This window comes from Passer montanus, unplaced genomic scaffold (assembly GCF_014805655.1).
Source record: "Passer montanus isolate IOZ18808 unplaced genomic scaffold, ASM1480565v1 scaffold10, whole genome shotgun sequence".
Classification (NCBI taxonomy): domain Eukaryota; kingdom Metazoa; phylum Chordata; class Aves; order Passeriformes; family Passeridae; genus Passer; species Passer montanus.
The window spans coordinates 38,202,595-38,221,306 of record NW_024356505.1 but is presented as its reverse complement, the minus strand read 5'-3'; the positions used below and the strand labels follow the sequence as shown (position 1 = coordinate 38,221,306).

Sequence of the window (18,712 nt, the reverse complement as noted above, 5' to 3'; positions counted from 1 at the left end):
CAGCTGGGTTGACTTTAATGCCATTTAATTGCAGTGACATGTCTTTAATAACAAATCCCATGCCAAGAAACTGTGCCTGGAACAAGAGTTGACCTAAGGCCAGTTTCCAAAGGGTTTTCAATCCCCTCTTCTCTCACCTGTGGCTTCCTGAGTGCTGCACAACCTCTCCTGGGTCACTGAGGGACTGCAGCCACCCACAGCTTCTCCAGCTGCCAGCACAACCACAGTATTACCAACAACCTTACCCCAAATGGCACCTCTGGAAAAGCCACGCGCTCCTCCAGCACCACTCTCTGAGGCTGGGGACAATCCCAAGGTAGCCACCTTTGGGTGTCTGGTGGGGCTTTCTCCCTTAAAAAGATATCTGAGATTTCAACTCTCTTCATCACCCCTAAACTCTGTGGTTAAATGAAAAAGCAACAAATCAGCATGGGGCAGAACCCCTCTGATGACATCTCCCTTGCACAGAAGCTCCACACACCCCCCACACCACCCAAAAATCAGGAGAGCCTTATCTTTCAGGATTTATCTGACAGCATATGTGTGACTATTGGTACACGGAGGTGCTCCATATAACATGCAGAAATAAGACATGCTAATCTTCTTATTTGCATTCTCATATTCTAGTAGTTTTTACACATTCTTCACTCCAATGGCCTGGATAACACCAAAGCATAAGTCCTCTTTGCTTAAACAAACTTCAAGGGACTGTGGCCCATCACAAATAAATCCCAAAGGAATGGCTATTTATTATTTATATACATCAATGAAATTGAGAAAAATGTTAAATCTCATGAGAAAAATGTTAAATCTCATCTTCTTTTTCGGTCTTTGTTTCTAAAACAAACAGAGAAAAAGAAAACCGTTCTTAACATCTGCAACAAAGCCCAAATCTGTCACTCCACAGCTGTGGATTTGACCATTTCTCTAAATTTAGAACATCTCTCCCTACCTGTCTTCCCTTGCCACTAGTAAGAATTTGCTGATAATCCACCTATTTTTCTGCAGATTGGGCTTCTGATCCAACAAAATCTAGACAGCTGTACAAATGGGTTTGCACTAATCCCCACCATTTGTTTGAAAGATTTCTGTGAACACAAACATGCAAGATGTCAGATCAGCAATACTCCTCATTACTTACTATTTATCCCTTTGATTGCATCAGAAGGGTTTTCCTCTGGCTTTTAAGGACAAAAGCCAACACTTAGATGCCCCATGTAGGAAACTACTGCTTATTGTTCACCACCTTCACAGGGGGATGAGAAAATACTGCTGAAGTTAGCCAAAATATTTCTGGTTTTTTTGTTTAGTTTTGTGGTTTTGTGGGGTTTTTTTGCTCGTTTGGTGTTTTTGTTTTGGATTTTTTTTTGTTTTGTTTTGTTTTGTTTTAAGGACGTCTTGGCGTTTTTCTTTAGATCAACTGACTTAGATGGCTCAGCAAGGATTTACTATTAATTTCAGGCACCCAAGCCTGGAAATTGTTCCACTGGATCAGAGCCCAGTGATAAAATCTTCCCCTGTGTCACTGTGAAAAAGTCAGACGTAGTAAATCCAATGTTTTTAAATGCACATAACAGAGCAGAATTTCATCTTCATGGAGGTAGAAACACATTTTTAACCAGCTTTGCTGCAAGAGGCAATACTTTCTTCTAAAAGATGGAATAACTCAGCTAACCACTCATTCATTTTTGAGGTTCACTCTCCTGAACAAGTTTGGGCTGGTGCTGCCTTGCTGAGGGCTCCTTTGCCAAAAGCCCATTTCTTTCAGCTGGATACTTGTTCCAGCTGCCACTGGTGCTTCTTGTCTTTCAGAAATCCTCCAAGGTGCACTGAACACGGCCAAACTCACCCCTTGTCCACCACACACAAAGGAGGCAACACTAACATAGATGCTAATTGCTCTATGCTAATATAGATGCTAAATTCTTTCACCTTCCCTCCAGAAAGGCTTTACCTTTGTGCAGTTTAGATGTGCATCTCTATTTTGCATGGATTAAAGGCAGTTTTGGCCTCTGGATGCTGAGTGCTCTGGGGCTTGTCAGTGTGACAGAGGAATTGAAGCAAAGGCTTTAGTGCAAACAGCTTCATCCTGTTGGAGCTACAGCTCAGGTTGCCAAGTGCAGTTCTCTCACCATTAAACAGTTTCATGGAAAGACTGTGAACATGAAGAGCTCTGGAAACCTTATACTGAGGTTAAGCAAACAAATCTGACACCAGACCTTCTGCCCAGCTCAGGCAGGCAATGAAGCAGATACATTCACAGTGAAATGAAATGCTCTGTATTCCCAAATAAATGTGTCTGTTGAAGACTTTTTGATTAATGGCTTACCTCCACACGTGTTCCACAGCCAAAATTTAATTGCATGCATTTATCAACACAATTAAATGTCTACCTTGATATGGAGTGTCATATCCTGACCTGAAGGTAGTGTCAAACTCTCCTGGGATGAGGGAAGGAGAAGATTTCCTGAACAACTGCTGAAATTCCAGTTTGGAGGGAGGGATGCTTTTAGCCCCTGATGTATTAATTGGTTTAGAAGGAAAAAAAAAAAAAAAGGCAACAAAACAACAGAAAGAATAGTCAAAGGTTCTTAGCTCAAAACCTGAACCAGAGGATTTCCAGGCAGGCAAGGCAATGCCAGGCTCTCCACACAAGAAGGAGAAGCACAGGGATGCCCACAGGAGGGCACCTAGGTTTCACAGTGCTGTAGGAGCTGCCAGGGAGTGCAGTCTGGGCTGGCACTGTCTGGCACAGCTGCTCCCACGCTCTTGTCACCACAGTCCTGTGTCACACACCCACACAGGGCTCCCAGCCCTGCACTCACCCACATTTGGGGCTCAGAGAGCTGTAAACAGCAGGAGATGCTGCAAGAGGCAAACTACAAAGAAACCCACCACAGCTGCCAGCTGATGAAGTGTGCTTACAGGAAACCCAAGGCAGCTTCAAAATAATTTAACTAAAGAACTGAGGTGCTTTGATGGTTGATCATCAAAGGCTCTGGGTGCTTGTTTCACATATCAACTACACACATTAATATTTTCATCATCTAAGACAAGAGGTTTTTTTTAAGATACAGAAGAATGTTCAAATACTCTGTGAACTGCAAAAGAAAAGGGCATAACAGAAAGTTTATATAGAAAAAAATCCAAAACAACAACAAATCAAAACCAAACAATACACAACCCTTTTTTGTTTGTTTGTTTTTGTTGTTTTGTTTTGAAACTAAAATAAGAAACTTGGATTTCATTAACACTTGGTGCCCTTTCTAGAACCAGCCTTCCCTGGTGGGAAGGTGATTGAGTCTACTGATAAATCTTAGAGATCCCAGGCACAGGGACCTTTGTAAGCTCTCTGCTGGCTTTGGGTTTGTCATTTAGCAGTCAGCCCTGCTGGTTTTAGGACTCTCATAAATCAGCTAATTTCTGCCATTTGGATCTCTCAGCAATGCTCTGTAGATGCACTGGTTTAGCTTTTCAGCTGGATAACAAATTCTAATACCCAAGCAGACCAAAGGGGCAGCACTGTGTGAGAACACCAATTACAGATTATTGCCAGAGATGGATAATCAGAGATTAGTGACTAAAATCTTCCCTTCAGAAAGTTTTCTATTCAGGGCATTACTCTCAAATCACATTCACTACAACATATTTGCTTACTCCAGCTTCACTGTACCCCCACAAATCCTCATCTCCCGGCCCCATCCTTTGCACTTTTTTTGTGGAGCATCCCCACACACCCACTCAGCAGCACAAACCATTTCATACAACACTGGTGCACCACAGAGAGGGCAAATCACAAAATGCTGCAAAATCTGGGGAGCATGAACCTCTGGCTAACACGCATGTGAGTGCCTGTGAGTAACAAAATGCTTTTATAAACCTGAATTGGGTCCTTTTCACAGTGTTGTCCTTCATTCAGTATGTCCCACACTGTGCCAGGGAAGCTTGTCAGAAGTTTTGATAGATCATCAATCAGATTTATTGAAAGGTTCAGACAGATGGGAACAGTTCATAGATCACTGTCCAAAAATTAGACCCAAGACCTGTTTTCTGCTATCAGTAGAAGACTTGGCCTGTCATTTTAAACTAGGAACATGACTTCTAGCCTACTCCAGCTGATGTGTTTATTATTCTACTCACAATAAACCTCAAATCAATTAACTCACTGGGCTAGAAAATCCTGATCTAATTAATTTTAAAAAGTGGCATCTCTGTTGTACTTGGCTTTGACAAAGGAAACATGAGCTCACTTTGGTCAAAGAGAAAGCAGCATGGAAAGATTCAGCTGCACTACACAGATTCAGTGGAACAGGAATTAGGTCAGTGACATGGGCTGGAATTACACCATTTCCACAGCAGTTTCACCTCTGTCAAACTACAAGGACAAAAAACTTCTTCCTAGATCTCCTAATTCAGAGTAATACTTATTTGACTTACTATGGCAATGGGGAAAAATCCTCAACCTGGCACCATGCAGAGGTTTATACTTTTCACTCTGCTTCTCCACATTTCCTTCTCTCAGTACCAACCATCCTGCTTCTAAATTTGCTGTACAAATGACAGCTCCACTGTCAGATGATCACAACACAACTTGAAGGTGTTCCAGCCCCTGAGTGAATCCAAAGACATGATCCAGGTTCTCCTTGCCCGGTTTGTGACTCTGGCAGTGACTGCTGGAAGTGAGGAGTTGCTAAAGCAGCTGCTGGAAGCTCATGTGATGGTTTATAGCAAATTTATAGCAGGGCCTGCCCATGGTTATTTCCCATACAAATGGGGATGTTACCTTAAGCTGGCTTTATGGCCAATGGGAAAATGTACATGTCAAGCAGGAAACCAATCTAGAAAACCTTGCAGGCAAGTAGCAGAGTCTGTGTGAAGCCTACAAAACCCTCTCAGTCACATCACTGGTTATCAGCAGAGCTCTCCTTCAAGATGTTTTCCCAGCCCCAAAGGCTGAAAAAGCAAAGGCTCATTTCCACAAAGCCCATCAGCTGAGACATGATAGTGATCAGCTCCTTGCCCTACTGACTCTCATGATGTGCAGCAATTCACCTTCATTTTTACGGGGCTTATTTTATTTTTAAAATCAGATCAAGCTCAGTCATAACTCACACTGCCTGACCCAAGAAGGGCTACATAAGAGCTGGCCTGAGCCTGGGATTTAACTGTATTTTACCCACTCTACTACACACACTGTATTCCTCAATCCATGCATTTTTCTGCTTTGTGATCAGGTTCTTTCATTACGTATTTTTCCAGATCAGAAAACTGATTGAGTTAACATTTATCATGTTTATTCAGCCCATTTTTGAGGCATTTTCCAAGCACTTTATCTAAGAAGCTGATAACCCATGATATCTGTAAAAGTTAGATCTGATACCTTAAGTCATTATTACTCCTCCAGACTCCAAACACATAGCAAAAAATCTTGGATGCACAATGCTTTTTCAGTGGAATTAGGACAAGTGTTCACTTAGAATCGGGAAGAGCAATGTACTTTTAAATGTGTGAACAAACCTACTTAAATAAATAGGATTTCTCCAGCACTTAAAAGCAAATACTTGCTTAAGGACCAAATTCTGAAATGATTGATCAAAATGGAAAATAGACTCATAAATGTAATTGAAGGTCTGCTCCTACATATATTCTCAGATTTGTAAAATACAGATAGCTAAATATAAACAGCCCACAACCACAAAAATTTCCCCCACAATTTATTTCCAAATGATTTCCTGTGATTAGACAGCTTAAGACAGCAAAGCACTCTCTTTAGCTTCACTATTTCTTACATTGCTGCCTGTGTGGAAAAGTCACGTGCACATCAGCAATGCCCTTCAGACAACTTTTATCAGAAGAAACAAAGAAGAGCAGCAGTTCATCAGCCTTTGGAGATGTTCAAACTGCAGTTTCTATCTCCCCTTCATGCCAGCAGCAGTCTCTAAAAGAGCAAATATAAAGCTAAGGTCTTGTCCATCACAAGAAATAATAATTTGGTTATTATTTAAAAGTTTGATTATTTGCAGTATGTTCCACAGCTGAAACCCCAGGAAAGATAAAAAATAAGAATGAATGCAGTCACAGGTCTGACCCATACCCTACAGATGAAAGTTACGGACTGACTTTTTTTTTTTTAATGACTGCATATAAATAATTAGAAATTTGAAGACAATATGAAAAATCCTTCTTGCCTAGATAGAGAGGGGAGGAATATAGAAATATACTGGATGTATTCCCCCTATGCAGACAAGACTGACCATGAGAAACTGAGGTGAAAAGCGAAGCACATAGAAAGATATCTCCAAATAAACTAAGAACAATCACCACAGGCACGTTTTAACCAGACAAATCATCTGCTGCTGACAGCAGACATCAGTAACTGGCAGGAGAAATGGCTGCTCTTTGGCCAGTGTGCAGCACCAGCTTAGCTGCAGCAGTGCTGACACATTTTGTCTGCAAAAAGTCATTTTTCTGGCGTAGATGAGACCAAAATGAACAGTGCTGGTCCCCTTGTCTGTCTCTGAGGGCAAAGCAAGCTTGAAAATTGATGATCAGATGTCCTTGCACACCAGTACTGGAGAATAAAGCAAGACAAACAGCTTTTCTCCTTTTCCAGGTTCTATGGGCTGACTGTGGAAGAGTCTACATCATCCCCCCAAGGTGGATGTGGACCAAGCAGCCCTGTCCTTCCCCAGCTGGCCCCACTTGTCCTGCAGAGTGGTCACAGACACAAATCAAAGCTGCCTTTTGCCCTTTCCCTCTGCCTCCCACCTGCCTGCCCATTCAGAAGGCTGGGGCACTGAGAACACAGGAGAAGAACTGGAAATGGCCTCAGTGCCCAGGGTCCTGGTGCAGGCTGGAACTGATGGGTCTCTGCACTTGTGGTCCAAAGGCTGGGAGGCTCCAAGACCCTGGGAGGAATTTATTGATTTATATTGAAAAAAAAAATCCAAATGCAGATTGCAGCAGCTGGCATGAGGAAGGACACCCGTTGCATGGTGCCATTCTGCAGGAAAACATTCCTGAAGAGTGACGGTGGGAAATAGCTTGAGGAAAGGGAAGGTGAAGTATCTGTGCCCAGCAGCCAACCCTCCACAACAGCCTGTCCTGGGCTAAAATCACTTCTCTGCAAGCTGTCACCTAAATACCACAAACATGGAGTAAAATCTTGGGAGGGAATGAACTTCAGTCTGATGCTTGAGAAAAAATTTTAGCAGAGATCAGCCTCAATCCAAAGGTCTTCAAGGTATCAGAGCACACTCTGGCAGAAGTGTGGCAGGGTTTCCCCAATTCCTTCCCTGGGTTACTGCAAATGAGAGCTACTTGCTCCATCTATGGGTAAAAATTAGAACAGTCATAGGCTTTTCTCACAGAGGGCATCATCTAACCACGGGATGTTCTGCAAGAAAATAAATTATTTGAATGAATAAGGTAAATGACAACCATTCTGCCTTGCTTCTCACAGTCTTTTGAAAGAAATACCATCTGGACCATAATTATAGGAGCACCAGGAGTCCTCCTTATGGATTGCTTCAGGCACCATAGTTAATTGTATGAAATACCAGAAGGAGAAAAAAGTATTAAGAGGAAGCAGAACACTAAAACTTTTTATTGAAAAACATTTCACTTTCTCAAGTGCAGTGAAAATTCACCGTGATCCAAATCTGACCACCAGCATCAAGGTGTTTCAAAGCTGTGTAATTTTCAATTCAATGTTCCATAAGCAATTTTCAATTCTGAGCTAAATTTATCTTTTGATCCCATGCACCTTAACCCAAAGCCTTAGGTCAATGGAAACCTTTTAATTGATTTCCTTTACTGGTAAAACTGACAGCATCATTAATGTGTCATGAGTATTGCTGTTTGTTACTTGAACCAATTGTTTCAGAAGGGGAAGCAGCACTAGAAAATGCTCTGATGTCCTTCAAATGAGGCACTCAGACCCATCAAAAAAGGTACATTTAAATGAATTAAATTTCATACAAACATCTACTTCTAATAAAATATTCAGGTACTTGATTTTAGCCTATCTGCAGGGGTAGCTCCCTGAATTCCACTTGGTGAAATAAAGCTGTTCTCATTTATTTGTACATGTTTTTGCTGTGCAGGGAGAGTTCATGCAAGAAAAGTGTCATCTGCATTGTGCTTCTTCCCAGTGCAGGTCATGCTCCTGTGTTTACTTTGGATCACCTCAGTTTGCTTTACTGAGCAGTGTCACTGCTTTCTCTTGGCACTCACCTCTGACAAAAGTGACACACATGGGAAATGCCTCTCCACTGGAGCCAGGACTCAACCACGTCTTGGAGCAGCAGTCCCAGCTTGTGCCTCATGAGAGCAGTTCCTGCAGTTTTGAGCCAGCCTAAAACAACTGGGAAGCAGTTCCACAATGCCAATTTTGAAATCACTTTTCCCAGCCCCTCAAACTCCAACTTGCACCTCTTCACTCACCCTTTCCTCCTGTTGCCCCTGAAGAAAATATGTGAAATCAGTGTCAGCTCTGTGGAAGCCTACTGCAAGCTACAGGTCACACTAATGCACTCACATCCAATTAAAATGTAATTATTTTAATGTTCTATGGCTGCTCATGTGCCCACAGTGCTGCTGCTGGTACTGAGCTGTACATCCTGAATTGTGCAGGATATTTTTCCATTCTTAATTATGTTATTCCAGAGGTGCTACCACTGTTGCTGAGGGGCTCAGCCTTGTCCAGGATTCGGTCCTTCTTGGAGCCATCTGGCACTGGCTCTGTTGGACATGAGAGAAACTTCCAGAAGCCCCTCCTGTAGTCCCCCCACTACCAAAACCTGGCCACACAAATCCAGTAGAGTTACCAACATTATTCTCATACTGAATCCAAACCACACCACTGTACCAGCCACTAGTAGGAAAATTAACTCTATCCCAGCCAAAACCAGGGTGGTATCCATCTCTCATTCTCTGCTTTGACATCACACCCAGCTCCAACATTTTCCACTGCATCCCAATAAATCACAGCCAGCTCTGGGTCCAGGTGCTGGAGCCAATCTCCACTTGCAGAAAGCACCTGGCTCTTGGAGGTGGAAGGTGAGCAGCACTGAGAGGATGCATTTACCAAGCATCACAGTACAGGGAACAGCACTAGAAAGTCCTCTGCACCACCTCAAAGCCAGGCTTAATGCACCCCCAATCCATATTCAGTTTCACCCCATAGCCTCATATTCATATTCACCTCAAAGCCAGGCTTAATAAATCCCCAATCCATATTCAGTTTTCAGCTGTCAGTCTAACAGTGCTGTCACAAAGAAATTCTCAGAAAAAAAAGAAATGAAAAATTAAATCAATTTGATGATTACGCTTAATAAATCCCCAATCCATATTCAGTTTTCAGCTGTCAGTCTAACAGTGCTGTTGCAAAGAAATTCTCAGACAAAAAAAGAAATGAAAAAATTAAATCAATTTGATGGTTAAATTTCAGAGCACTTGTACAGAAACCCAGCACACAAAGAGCTGTCTTGGATTTTTCTGCAGTGAACTTCTCAAAGGGAAGGGGCTGCACCAGCGGCCAAGCACACACCTCACCCAAAAATGTCACTGCAGAGCCTCTCCCAGAGGGGCCTGAGGTGGATTTTTTGCAAAGGTGGGAGCTGAAAGTGAAGCCCCAAGCAGCTGAATGTGAAGCCTCAAGCAGCAGTTTACTGCTGTTATTTATGAATACCTGAAATGGCTGGCAGCCAAGTACATGTTGTGGGAAGGTTGTTATTTTTTTTTTTCTTTCAAGGCAAATCTTTTGTCAGATCAGAGCTGTGAGGTTATGACCAGCTACTGAACTGGGGTAACCAAAGGGAAGAGGCACAAAGATGAGCTCTTGGATATTGCTGAAACCAATGATAAAATACTGAAGATGAGCAAAACCTTTAAACTCCCAGCCTGAAGTGGAAAATATTTTAGGTTTCGCATCTGCAAATCACTTTCTGTTTTACCATTGTCCTATCCTAGCCCTTCCTAAACTGTGTATATTCAAAAGGCAAAATAACTTAACTGGGAAAAGAGCAACTACATGGGAAAGCAAGTGCTGCAAATACCACACATAGTCTTTAAAATGAAAACAAGCTAGGAAGAAGTTGCTTCCAAGAAAAACAAGGAATATGCAGAGTAACAGGTTAGTCTATGTTTTGAACAATGTGTGGGAGGAGGAAGTGGAGGGAAGATGGGGTATGTTATTTAAAACAAGGACTGCACCTACTTTCCCCCACATACTGATCATTGTGACAGGAAAGGACTGCAGCACATACTCAGATAAGGTGGGGGACAAAAACAAACCCCAAGTCCCTGTGAACTTTTATTTGCTGCTTTTTTTTTCCTTTTAATTGCTGATTGCCTGGATAAAACACAGATTTGCTATAAACCCAAAGGGAAGAATCAAGTACAGATTTTCCCAGAAGAGCCACATCTGGGAGGGACATCTGCAGATCTCTGCTCTGATCCCTGCCCAAAGCAGCTGTAAACTGGGGTGCTCAGAGCCCAGTCCAGTCACTTTATTAAAATCTGCCAGGGCAGCAATTTCACAGCCCCTCTGGAGCCCTGCTGCCACACCAGCCCCTCCAAGAACATTTCTCCTACACGTTCCTGGCACTTCCCTCCTGACTCCTGCACTTTCTCTGGGCATCCCTGAAGGGCCTGGCACTGTCTTGCTCTAACCCCATTAGGAATCTGAAGACAGCACAAAGGTCTTCTGCTTTTGCTTCCTCCCCCTACACCACGTGCTGCAGCCCCAGTGCAATGGCTTTTACTGGACCAGTATGTCCCCAACTTTCTTGTACTGGGGAGCCCACAGCTGGACCCAGCACTGCTGATGTGTCTCCCTGGTGCCAAGCAGAAGGGGAGGATGACCTTCCTTGACCTGCTGGCGATCCTCAGAGTGCAGTCTGTTAATTTTCATTTTAATGCAATTAATCCAGCACCAGCAGGGATGTAAAGGCAGGCAAACACAGCAAGCCCAGCTGATCTCAATGCACTCACAGTCTGAGAACTGATAAAACAACCTGAGCCCCACTCACTTTTAACACAGGCATCCCAAGCTGTTTGAGAAAATGGGATTTTAATCGCTCAGGTTGTGACAATTTTGAGCAGTGAAGCATTTAAGCACCTTTAGAAATGTGGAGCCACGTGCTGGTTTAGCTTTTCTCAGAGCTCTTCAGCACAGCACCTCTGCAAGTCTGAGCTATCTGGTCTGAGGAGTGTCTGAGAAATCTTGTCTCTCAGGAAATGCTGTTCAAGCCACAGAGATCTTGTTTTGAGTAGCACATAACCAATTTACTTACTGTTCTGTAAGGGTTACTACATGGGGTTGCTCTATTTGCAAAGTAGCAGAATGCAGAAGAATTGCTTGTAAAAATATAATAATACAGCAGAAATGCTAACCCATACTTTTCCAGAAGTCCTGAAATGCTAAACAAAATCCTATCGAAGTTAATTAAATATATTAAACTCTAGGAGTGTATTTCATTGCTGCCCCTCTTTAGCAGATTCTTGATAAAATCTACTTTAATGTGATAGTGAAGGGCAGGTGTCTGCATTAGACTCACTGTAAGAGAGCTAAATGCTGTGAAAACATGATAAGAAATGTTCTGTTTTGCAAAAAGCTGTGGAATAGTTATCAATTTAAACACCAACTAAAATCAGCACACCCTTTCCAAGAGGCTGTCTCTCTTGCCTTAAGAACAAAAGACCAGGAGCACCCAAGCCCAGTGCAATTGCTGCAAGGCTCCCAGAGCAGCAGGGCCATGGATATTTTCTGTTAGCTCAAATAGAGCATGGCCCCATTCCAAGCCTGCTCCTGAGGCAGTGATGTGACCTTATCAAAAGGATTTTGCTGACTGCTGGAAGATTCCTTTATTTAATATTCTGTTGTACCTAGCTAGGACTTAAATAGTGCTGGCTGCTTAGAGAAGTTGATTACAAAGTCCCAGGATGGCTTTGCTCTGCAGTCTAAATTGCTGCTATCCATGCAGCAGAGAGCCCTTCTCTGCATACTCCATCTGCAGAGTACTGCCAAAATTTAAAGGCCACATTTGAACCCATGTGGACTAGCAAGAAGAGCTTAAATGGATTTTAATTCTTGTGAGGTTTTAACAAGAGGGGAGTGTAAAAAGCATACTTGAACTTCAAGCAGGGATGAACAAATGTCCTTGAATAGATCTTTAGAGCCTTCTCTGAGTCCTTCAGAAACACTGACTCCTACTTTCAATCTCCTGATGGTGTTTTAGAGAGAAGCAAGGAGTGGAAAAGATACCATTTCAATTAACCTTCAGCAGCACTTCTGATAGACCAAGACAAAAATCCTGCATGGGTTTGTATTGCCGTGTTCTTGTGCACAAGTCATTATGAAATAGCATGTTCTGACTAAAGCCAATGATTTTAAGATAAATTCTCATAAAGAAAAATGAGAAGGTCCCTCTCAACTATTTAAAATCACTGAAAATTATAAATACATTGCAGGAAACACATAGCCCAATGCAAGGATAAGAATGACCAATTCTGTACCTACATTGTCACAGAAGATTTGGCAACAATTTTTCATTATTTCTTCTGTTTACAGACTGATAACTCACTGGGGTCTCACAATCCACAATACTATCTTGAATAATCAAGATATTATTCCTCTCTTTCCCCTGTAACTCTGCTCCTTTCCCACAGCCACCAAACCCTCATGCAGTCCAGGCTGGTTTGTTGACCAGCACTGGAAAACTTTGTTCAGTAAGAAAGTTTTGAAATTGAAGCACGTTCTCAATCCTGCTCATTTCTGAGTTCTAGCAGTGTGCTAATAGCATCCAGGCTGCTGAAGAGCTAAAATCTCTGCCCAGTATAAAGCTGTATATGGTAAGTGCCCTGAGCCAAGGAGTTTGCTATGCCTTTCATATTCAAATATCCCGTTAATGGTCATTTGACTGGAAAAAAAAATAATTATTTCCATCCAGCAAAGGTCGCTTGCCCTCCCTACAACAGGGCAAATAAATACCAATTAAAGAACACAGCTGAAATTCCCTTTGGGGTCTACAGAACCTGTAACTCCTGAGTGACATCATGCCTGTGCCCACCTCCAACCACACATCCCATGAACATCTCCAACTTTCTCAAGTCTTGACACTGACATCCAACCAGCCTCACTGAAACCACCCAGAAAACTCCCACTAACATGGACAAAGGATTTCTAAACAAAGCATAGGAGTGTGATTTCCATCCTCAGCCCTGGGTAGGTGCCCCTGAGGTGTCCATGGCCCTGCAGAAGTCACACCTAAAGGCCAGCACGTCAGAAACCCACAACACACGGTCAGTGAAAGAGATAATGAACAATTAGCACATGCCTCATCTGCACTTACTTCACTACAGCAGGTAAAGAATGGGCCAAGCCCAGAGGTACCGTGTATCTTCCTGAAATAACATGAGCAATTTCTTACTTTTTCTTGATCTGGAGAAAAACTTGATGCCCCCAGGAGAGGTAGACGGGTTAGAATTGGGGGAAGACTCTTTGGAGGAGGACCTGAAGATCCCACTGAAGCTCATTCGGCGTGGGGAGCGTGGGGGAGACTCCTGGTAGGGGAAGGGGAACACTGTTTTGGGTGAACCAGGACTGTGTTTGGATCTCACAGGGGCAGAAACGGGGCTGGAAGGTCGGTTCTGGAGCCCCTTTGAGAAAAGGCCTTTTGAAGGACTGCCGGCTGAGTAGCTTTCGTCCACCTGAAGAGGAGACAAGAAGGAAGAAAAAAAAAAATCCATTAATTCAGTTCAGGTCAGGCTTCCAGGATCTCTGAACTTGTCTCAACAGAGCCAGCTCCTGTTTGTTGGGGTGGTGGATTAGCCAGAGCTCACCTTCCCCAGCACCTGCCTCCACTGACAGCCAGGTGTGTGTGTGCCACCTCTCTGGCCTCATGCTGCCCCTTGCTCCTAAAGACACCCTGAATTTCACAGAAACATTTCAAGGAGTGCATACATTTTATTATCACACATATAATGCAGGAATTTGTCTACTGCTTTTATCTGTCACAAACCCCTTTTCCTTCCTGAAAGGTGACTGGCAATGAATTTAAGGCAATGAATGATCGTGGTTAAGGAAACAGGGTGCCCCAAAGTCTTTCCCATGAATTTAAGCACCCACCCACAGCTCTTGAATCTCCATCCCATGATGTGACTCAGCACAGCACAAGTCCCCAAGTGCCTGACAGGCATCCATGATGCTGGCCACAGCCACAACTGTGGGATTGCAACTCCTATCCCAAAAACAAGGAGCCATTTTAGAGTGATGACCCTCCTGCTAATTACCTGAGCGGGGATATGACCTTTCTAACAGCTGGATCCCTTCTGGGACCTGTGCTGCCTTTCCAGCAGTGGAAATATCTGTGCACAGCACAGCTCTGCACTGTGTGTGCTCGCCCAGTGAGAGGGAAAAAAGAACCCAGAAAAACAAACAAAAAAAAAAAGGAACTAAGATTAAATTCTCCTCCCTATACAATTAACAGAAGCTGACCCAAAATCTCTGTGGGATTTGCACGTGCCTGGGCTATATGGAGAGTTTATTTCCTTCTGGAAGCACAAAGTAGTTCTGTGGGTATAAGGCTGCTGCTTTGGCTGGGGGCATTTCTCATGAATGAAGGGCTCTGTTCCTGGCAGAAGGCACAGTGGGTTTCAGGTCACCAGGGAATGCTCAAGCCAAGGCCAAGCTGGATGTGCCCACAGCCCCCTGTATGCCTGTTCCCCTCTGCCCAGTCACTCAACACAAACCAGAAGGATGGAGCAGGCCTGTGAAGATGCCTCCTGATGTGTGCCAGTCCAAAGGCACTGCTGCCATGGGAGTCATTTTAGGGAAAAAAAAGCATCTTTCATTAGGATGATTTAGATAAAAGGAAACCTCATAGGCACATGTGTTCTGCTTTGGGTCTCTGAAGGGCTTTTGTGTAGAAACCCAACTAAAAATGGTCAGCAAAGTTTAAAACCCATGCAAATAACTCTCTTTTCAAAATAATGTCTATTCACAGCTCCAAAACATGTGTAGAAATATGCACAAGCAGCATAATGGCCAAATAGCTGCTCCCTCCATAACCCAGGGTCCCCCTTCTTGTAGACCTTTCTGTGTCCTGCACACACACTTTGGACCAGCTCCTCTCTCCACTTGGGATGGGACAGAGCTGGAGCAGGTCCTGATGTGTGGAACTGCAGAAAGGCCTGCAGAGATTACAATCTCCCTTTTGGGAAGGTTTCTAACCTAAAGGGCAAGTGGCACCTTGTCTGGGAGCAGGACACAAATAGTGTGGGTCACTGAGAAGGGCACAGACTTGTGCCAGCACGGCCCTGGTGAGATGATGAATTCTGCTCTGTGCTCCTCTGCACAGCGCAGAGATGTCTGACAAGAGACAGAACAACTTTTTTAAAAACTGCATTCCTATTTTTGACAGGGTGGGCAAAAATGTGTCAAACATATACCTGTCTTTTTACAGATGAATTAGGGGAGCAGTTGCCCTCAAGGTGAAGTTTTTGAAAAAGATAAATCAATTCCAACTGAAGCAATAGCAACTACCAAAAGCAACAACAGACTCTGGACAGTCTCCACAAGAGAAGAAAAAAGCAGTGTTTCATGCTTAATGTATTTGCCTGAGGCTCAGGTCTGCCTCCTAGCTCTGTCATGGATTCTATGTGCAATCTTGAAAACTCATTCCAAATTACAAATCTATTCTGCCATGAGGACTGTATCTCCTTTATTCCCACTCTAAGTCCTCCAGCACTCAGACTGTCTCCCAGTGAGTATTTATCAAGAATAATAGGGCACAGTCCCTCAGCTGAGACCAGGCATAATAACCACACTATAGGAAATTAATAAACAAATTGCACTTTTGTCATGGATAAAACAGTCCCAAAGTGATAGCTTTCTCATAAAAGCTCATTAACTTTACTAAAATATCATCTGTAAATCATCTGAGACTACTTATGCCTTGTTCTCTTCACAACTACACAGTTCAAGAAACAACCAAGTGGCACAATGGCACCTTGCAATTGCATTGCAATTTAAATAGGTCTGCTGCCAAATCTACTGCCTGAAAGTGAGGAGTAAGAACATTTTCTAGCTTATTTTAATCATGATACAAATCTACCACTGCTACTGTAGTTTAGGTGTTTCCAGGATGGCAAGTTCATTATATTTTTTCCTAAAGTGACAAGCCATGACATTTGTAAAGCCAGGGACCTCATTCTGGCACTGCCCTTAATGATTCATGTTAACTTTGTTTTCATGCTTGTTTGGTTAGAATGACACACTGATAGGAGACACTTCAAAACAACTGCTGCGTCCTTACACACTAAAGAAATTTTAGAGATATAAAATGTCAAACAACAATTTGTAAAAAAGGTCAGTATTCCCTTGTACATGCAAACTAGACACAAAAGCAAATTGTTCTCAAATTCTGAGCAGAAGCAGCAGGGTGTTTTTATTTACTGCAATCACAACCAGTTGCTTTCTCTCCATCGTGCCAGGCAGATGAATTAATTAATTGTCAGAGCACTAGGGGCACACTGCTAAATACACATGTGCCTGCTACCAAATTAAAGGAAATTACTACATTGAATTCTTCCCCAGCCTGTTAATTACACACAGGTTACACCCACCATCACGGTGGGTAAACACTTATGATTTTGCTTGGGGAATTACAACAGGATTGCTTGTTTAGAATATCATTTGTGGCTAATGGATTGCAAGTTTTAAAAGATGATTGGGTACTTCTGCAAGTAAAATCAGCAGCAACAGTTATCACAGCATATCCAAAAGTCATAAAGGCAATGTTCATTTTCATGCTTCAGATGGGAATGCAGAAGAATCTTTTCTGTGGAATAAACCCCATCAGCCCATGCAGGCTTGGTGTGACAACTCTGGCAGTGATGCTAGAGGCAGGTTACACAGCTCGATCATTCATCAGCCTGTTCTTCATGCTTTTTGGACTCATTCCCTAAAGCTGTGATAGGTAGGTGGGCTGAAAACTCCCACATGTGCTTTGGAAAGATAACTATTCTATTCCCCCAGCTGAGCTTCCAAAATAAAAGTATCACACCCTGGTTTCTCACATTAGTAAGCACTGTGAATCACTTTGTGTTGGTCCAGGAGAAGCTGTAAAGAGAGAATGGGCAGAAATATGAAACACACCTAAAACCAACATAAATGCACATGGGGCTATGGCTCATTTTATCCCAAACAAACAATTTTCCTCTTGGAGATAAGGAATTCAAACACACAGTGCAAGTACAATACTAATCAATGCATAAATATAATCAAATAAAAAAATTGAAAAATTCTTCTAAGTACTAAGACTGTTCAGCCATTTAAAAAAAAACCAACAAAAACAAACAAACAAAAACCAAACTACCCCCCGCAAAAAAACCCCAACAAAACAAAAAAAAACCAAACAACAACAACAAAACAAACCAAAAAAACGCCAACCAACCAACAACAAAACATTTCCCATGTTGGCTTTGTGCAAAGCCTAAATAGGATCTTTGAGTTCTCTGCCCAACACTGGACTCCTTAAATCTTAAAACTGTTTATGCTGGAGAGAAATGTCAGCCCCTGACCTTCTGCCTGCAGAGAGCAGAGGAGCTGGAATAGGGCTAAATTAGCAGCTTGGTGCTAGTGCCAGGGTAACCCTAACCCTCAGCCTACAGAAATGTGCTCCCCAAGGGAGTGAAGCAACAGAGCAGAGCCCTGTTCTACATCAGATGTTCTGGTTCTAGTGACCAACTGCACTTGTTCAAGGCTAAATCTCACACAGTACTGAGGAAAAAAATTCTCCTGAAATGCTCTAAATTGTTATCCGTTTTCATGCTTTGCAGCACAAAAGGATCCCCAGCTGGGGATCAAGGAGAGATTTTGCCCATAGGCTAAATCTCACACAGTACTGAGGAAAAAAAATTCTCCTGAAATGCTCTAAGTTGTTATCAGTTTTCATGCTTTGCTGCACAAAAGGATCCCCAGCTGGGGATCAGGGAGAGATTTTGCCCAGTTGTACACACTAAGTGATCACAGGCATGTTTTGAAAATGCATCCAGAACTATCCACTGCTGAAAACAAAGCAACAAAATGAGACATGTCTTACAGTGTTTGGCATCTAGCAGACTTAGCATTCCATTTTTTGAGTGAAACATAAAGTGATAGTGACTTCCACGTCAAGCAGCTCTGGAAGATTTCACTACAAGGAATAAGACTGTGAAAGCTGCCCCTGTCATTTCACCTGGATGATGGAATCTTTCTCTCTTGCTAATCTCTTCTTCCTTTCTCCTAGCCTAGAGTTTGGCTCTGCAACAGGGTTGTGCCCAAACCCTTCATCTTCAGACCAAGAGAGCATTCCCTGATCTCCTTTACTTGTTGCTCTGGTTAACATACACCAAGTGAACAACCTTGTATCTTGTGCTGTTAAGAATTATCCACCCTGAAGGTCATCCAGGTCTTCCTGTATAAGATCCCTCCCTACAATTAAAAAAAAACCAATTTCCTTTGCATCTGCAACAAATTTAGTTGCTGTTCTTCTATTTTTTGTCTCAGCTTTACTGGCAAAGACCCAGGAGTGACGTTGGGGAAACCCCAGCAGTTCTGTCCCTTCATCCAGCACTCATCCTTTCAATACCAATCTTTTCCTTCATCTATTTTCTTACCTGGCCTGCAATTCTTCATCATATTTCACAAGAAATATTGAAGTGCACT

At 42.8% G+C, this 18,712-nt stretch overlaps 1 protein-coding gene across 3 annotated transcripts in view; it reads right to left on the bottom strand.

The window, feature by feature from the left end:
• PRKAG2 (protein kinase AMP-activated non-catalytic subunit gamma 2) overlaps positions 1–18,712 on the bottom strand; it is a 210,675-nt gene that overhangs the window by 121,089 nt on the left and 70,874 nt on the right. For 2 of the 3 annotated variants that reach the window (XM_039705326.1, XM_039705336.1), the window contains exon 3: positions 13,434–13,713. In XM_039705326.1, the coding sequence (XP_039561260.1) occupies positions 13,434–13,713 (280 nt within the window). Of the gene's footprint in view, positions 1–13,355; positions 13,714–18,712 lie in introns of those variants that run through there. The other variant, XM_039705353.1, reaches the window with a different exon arrangement.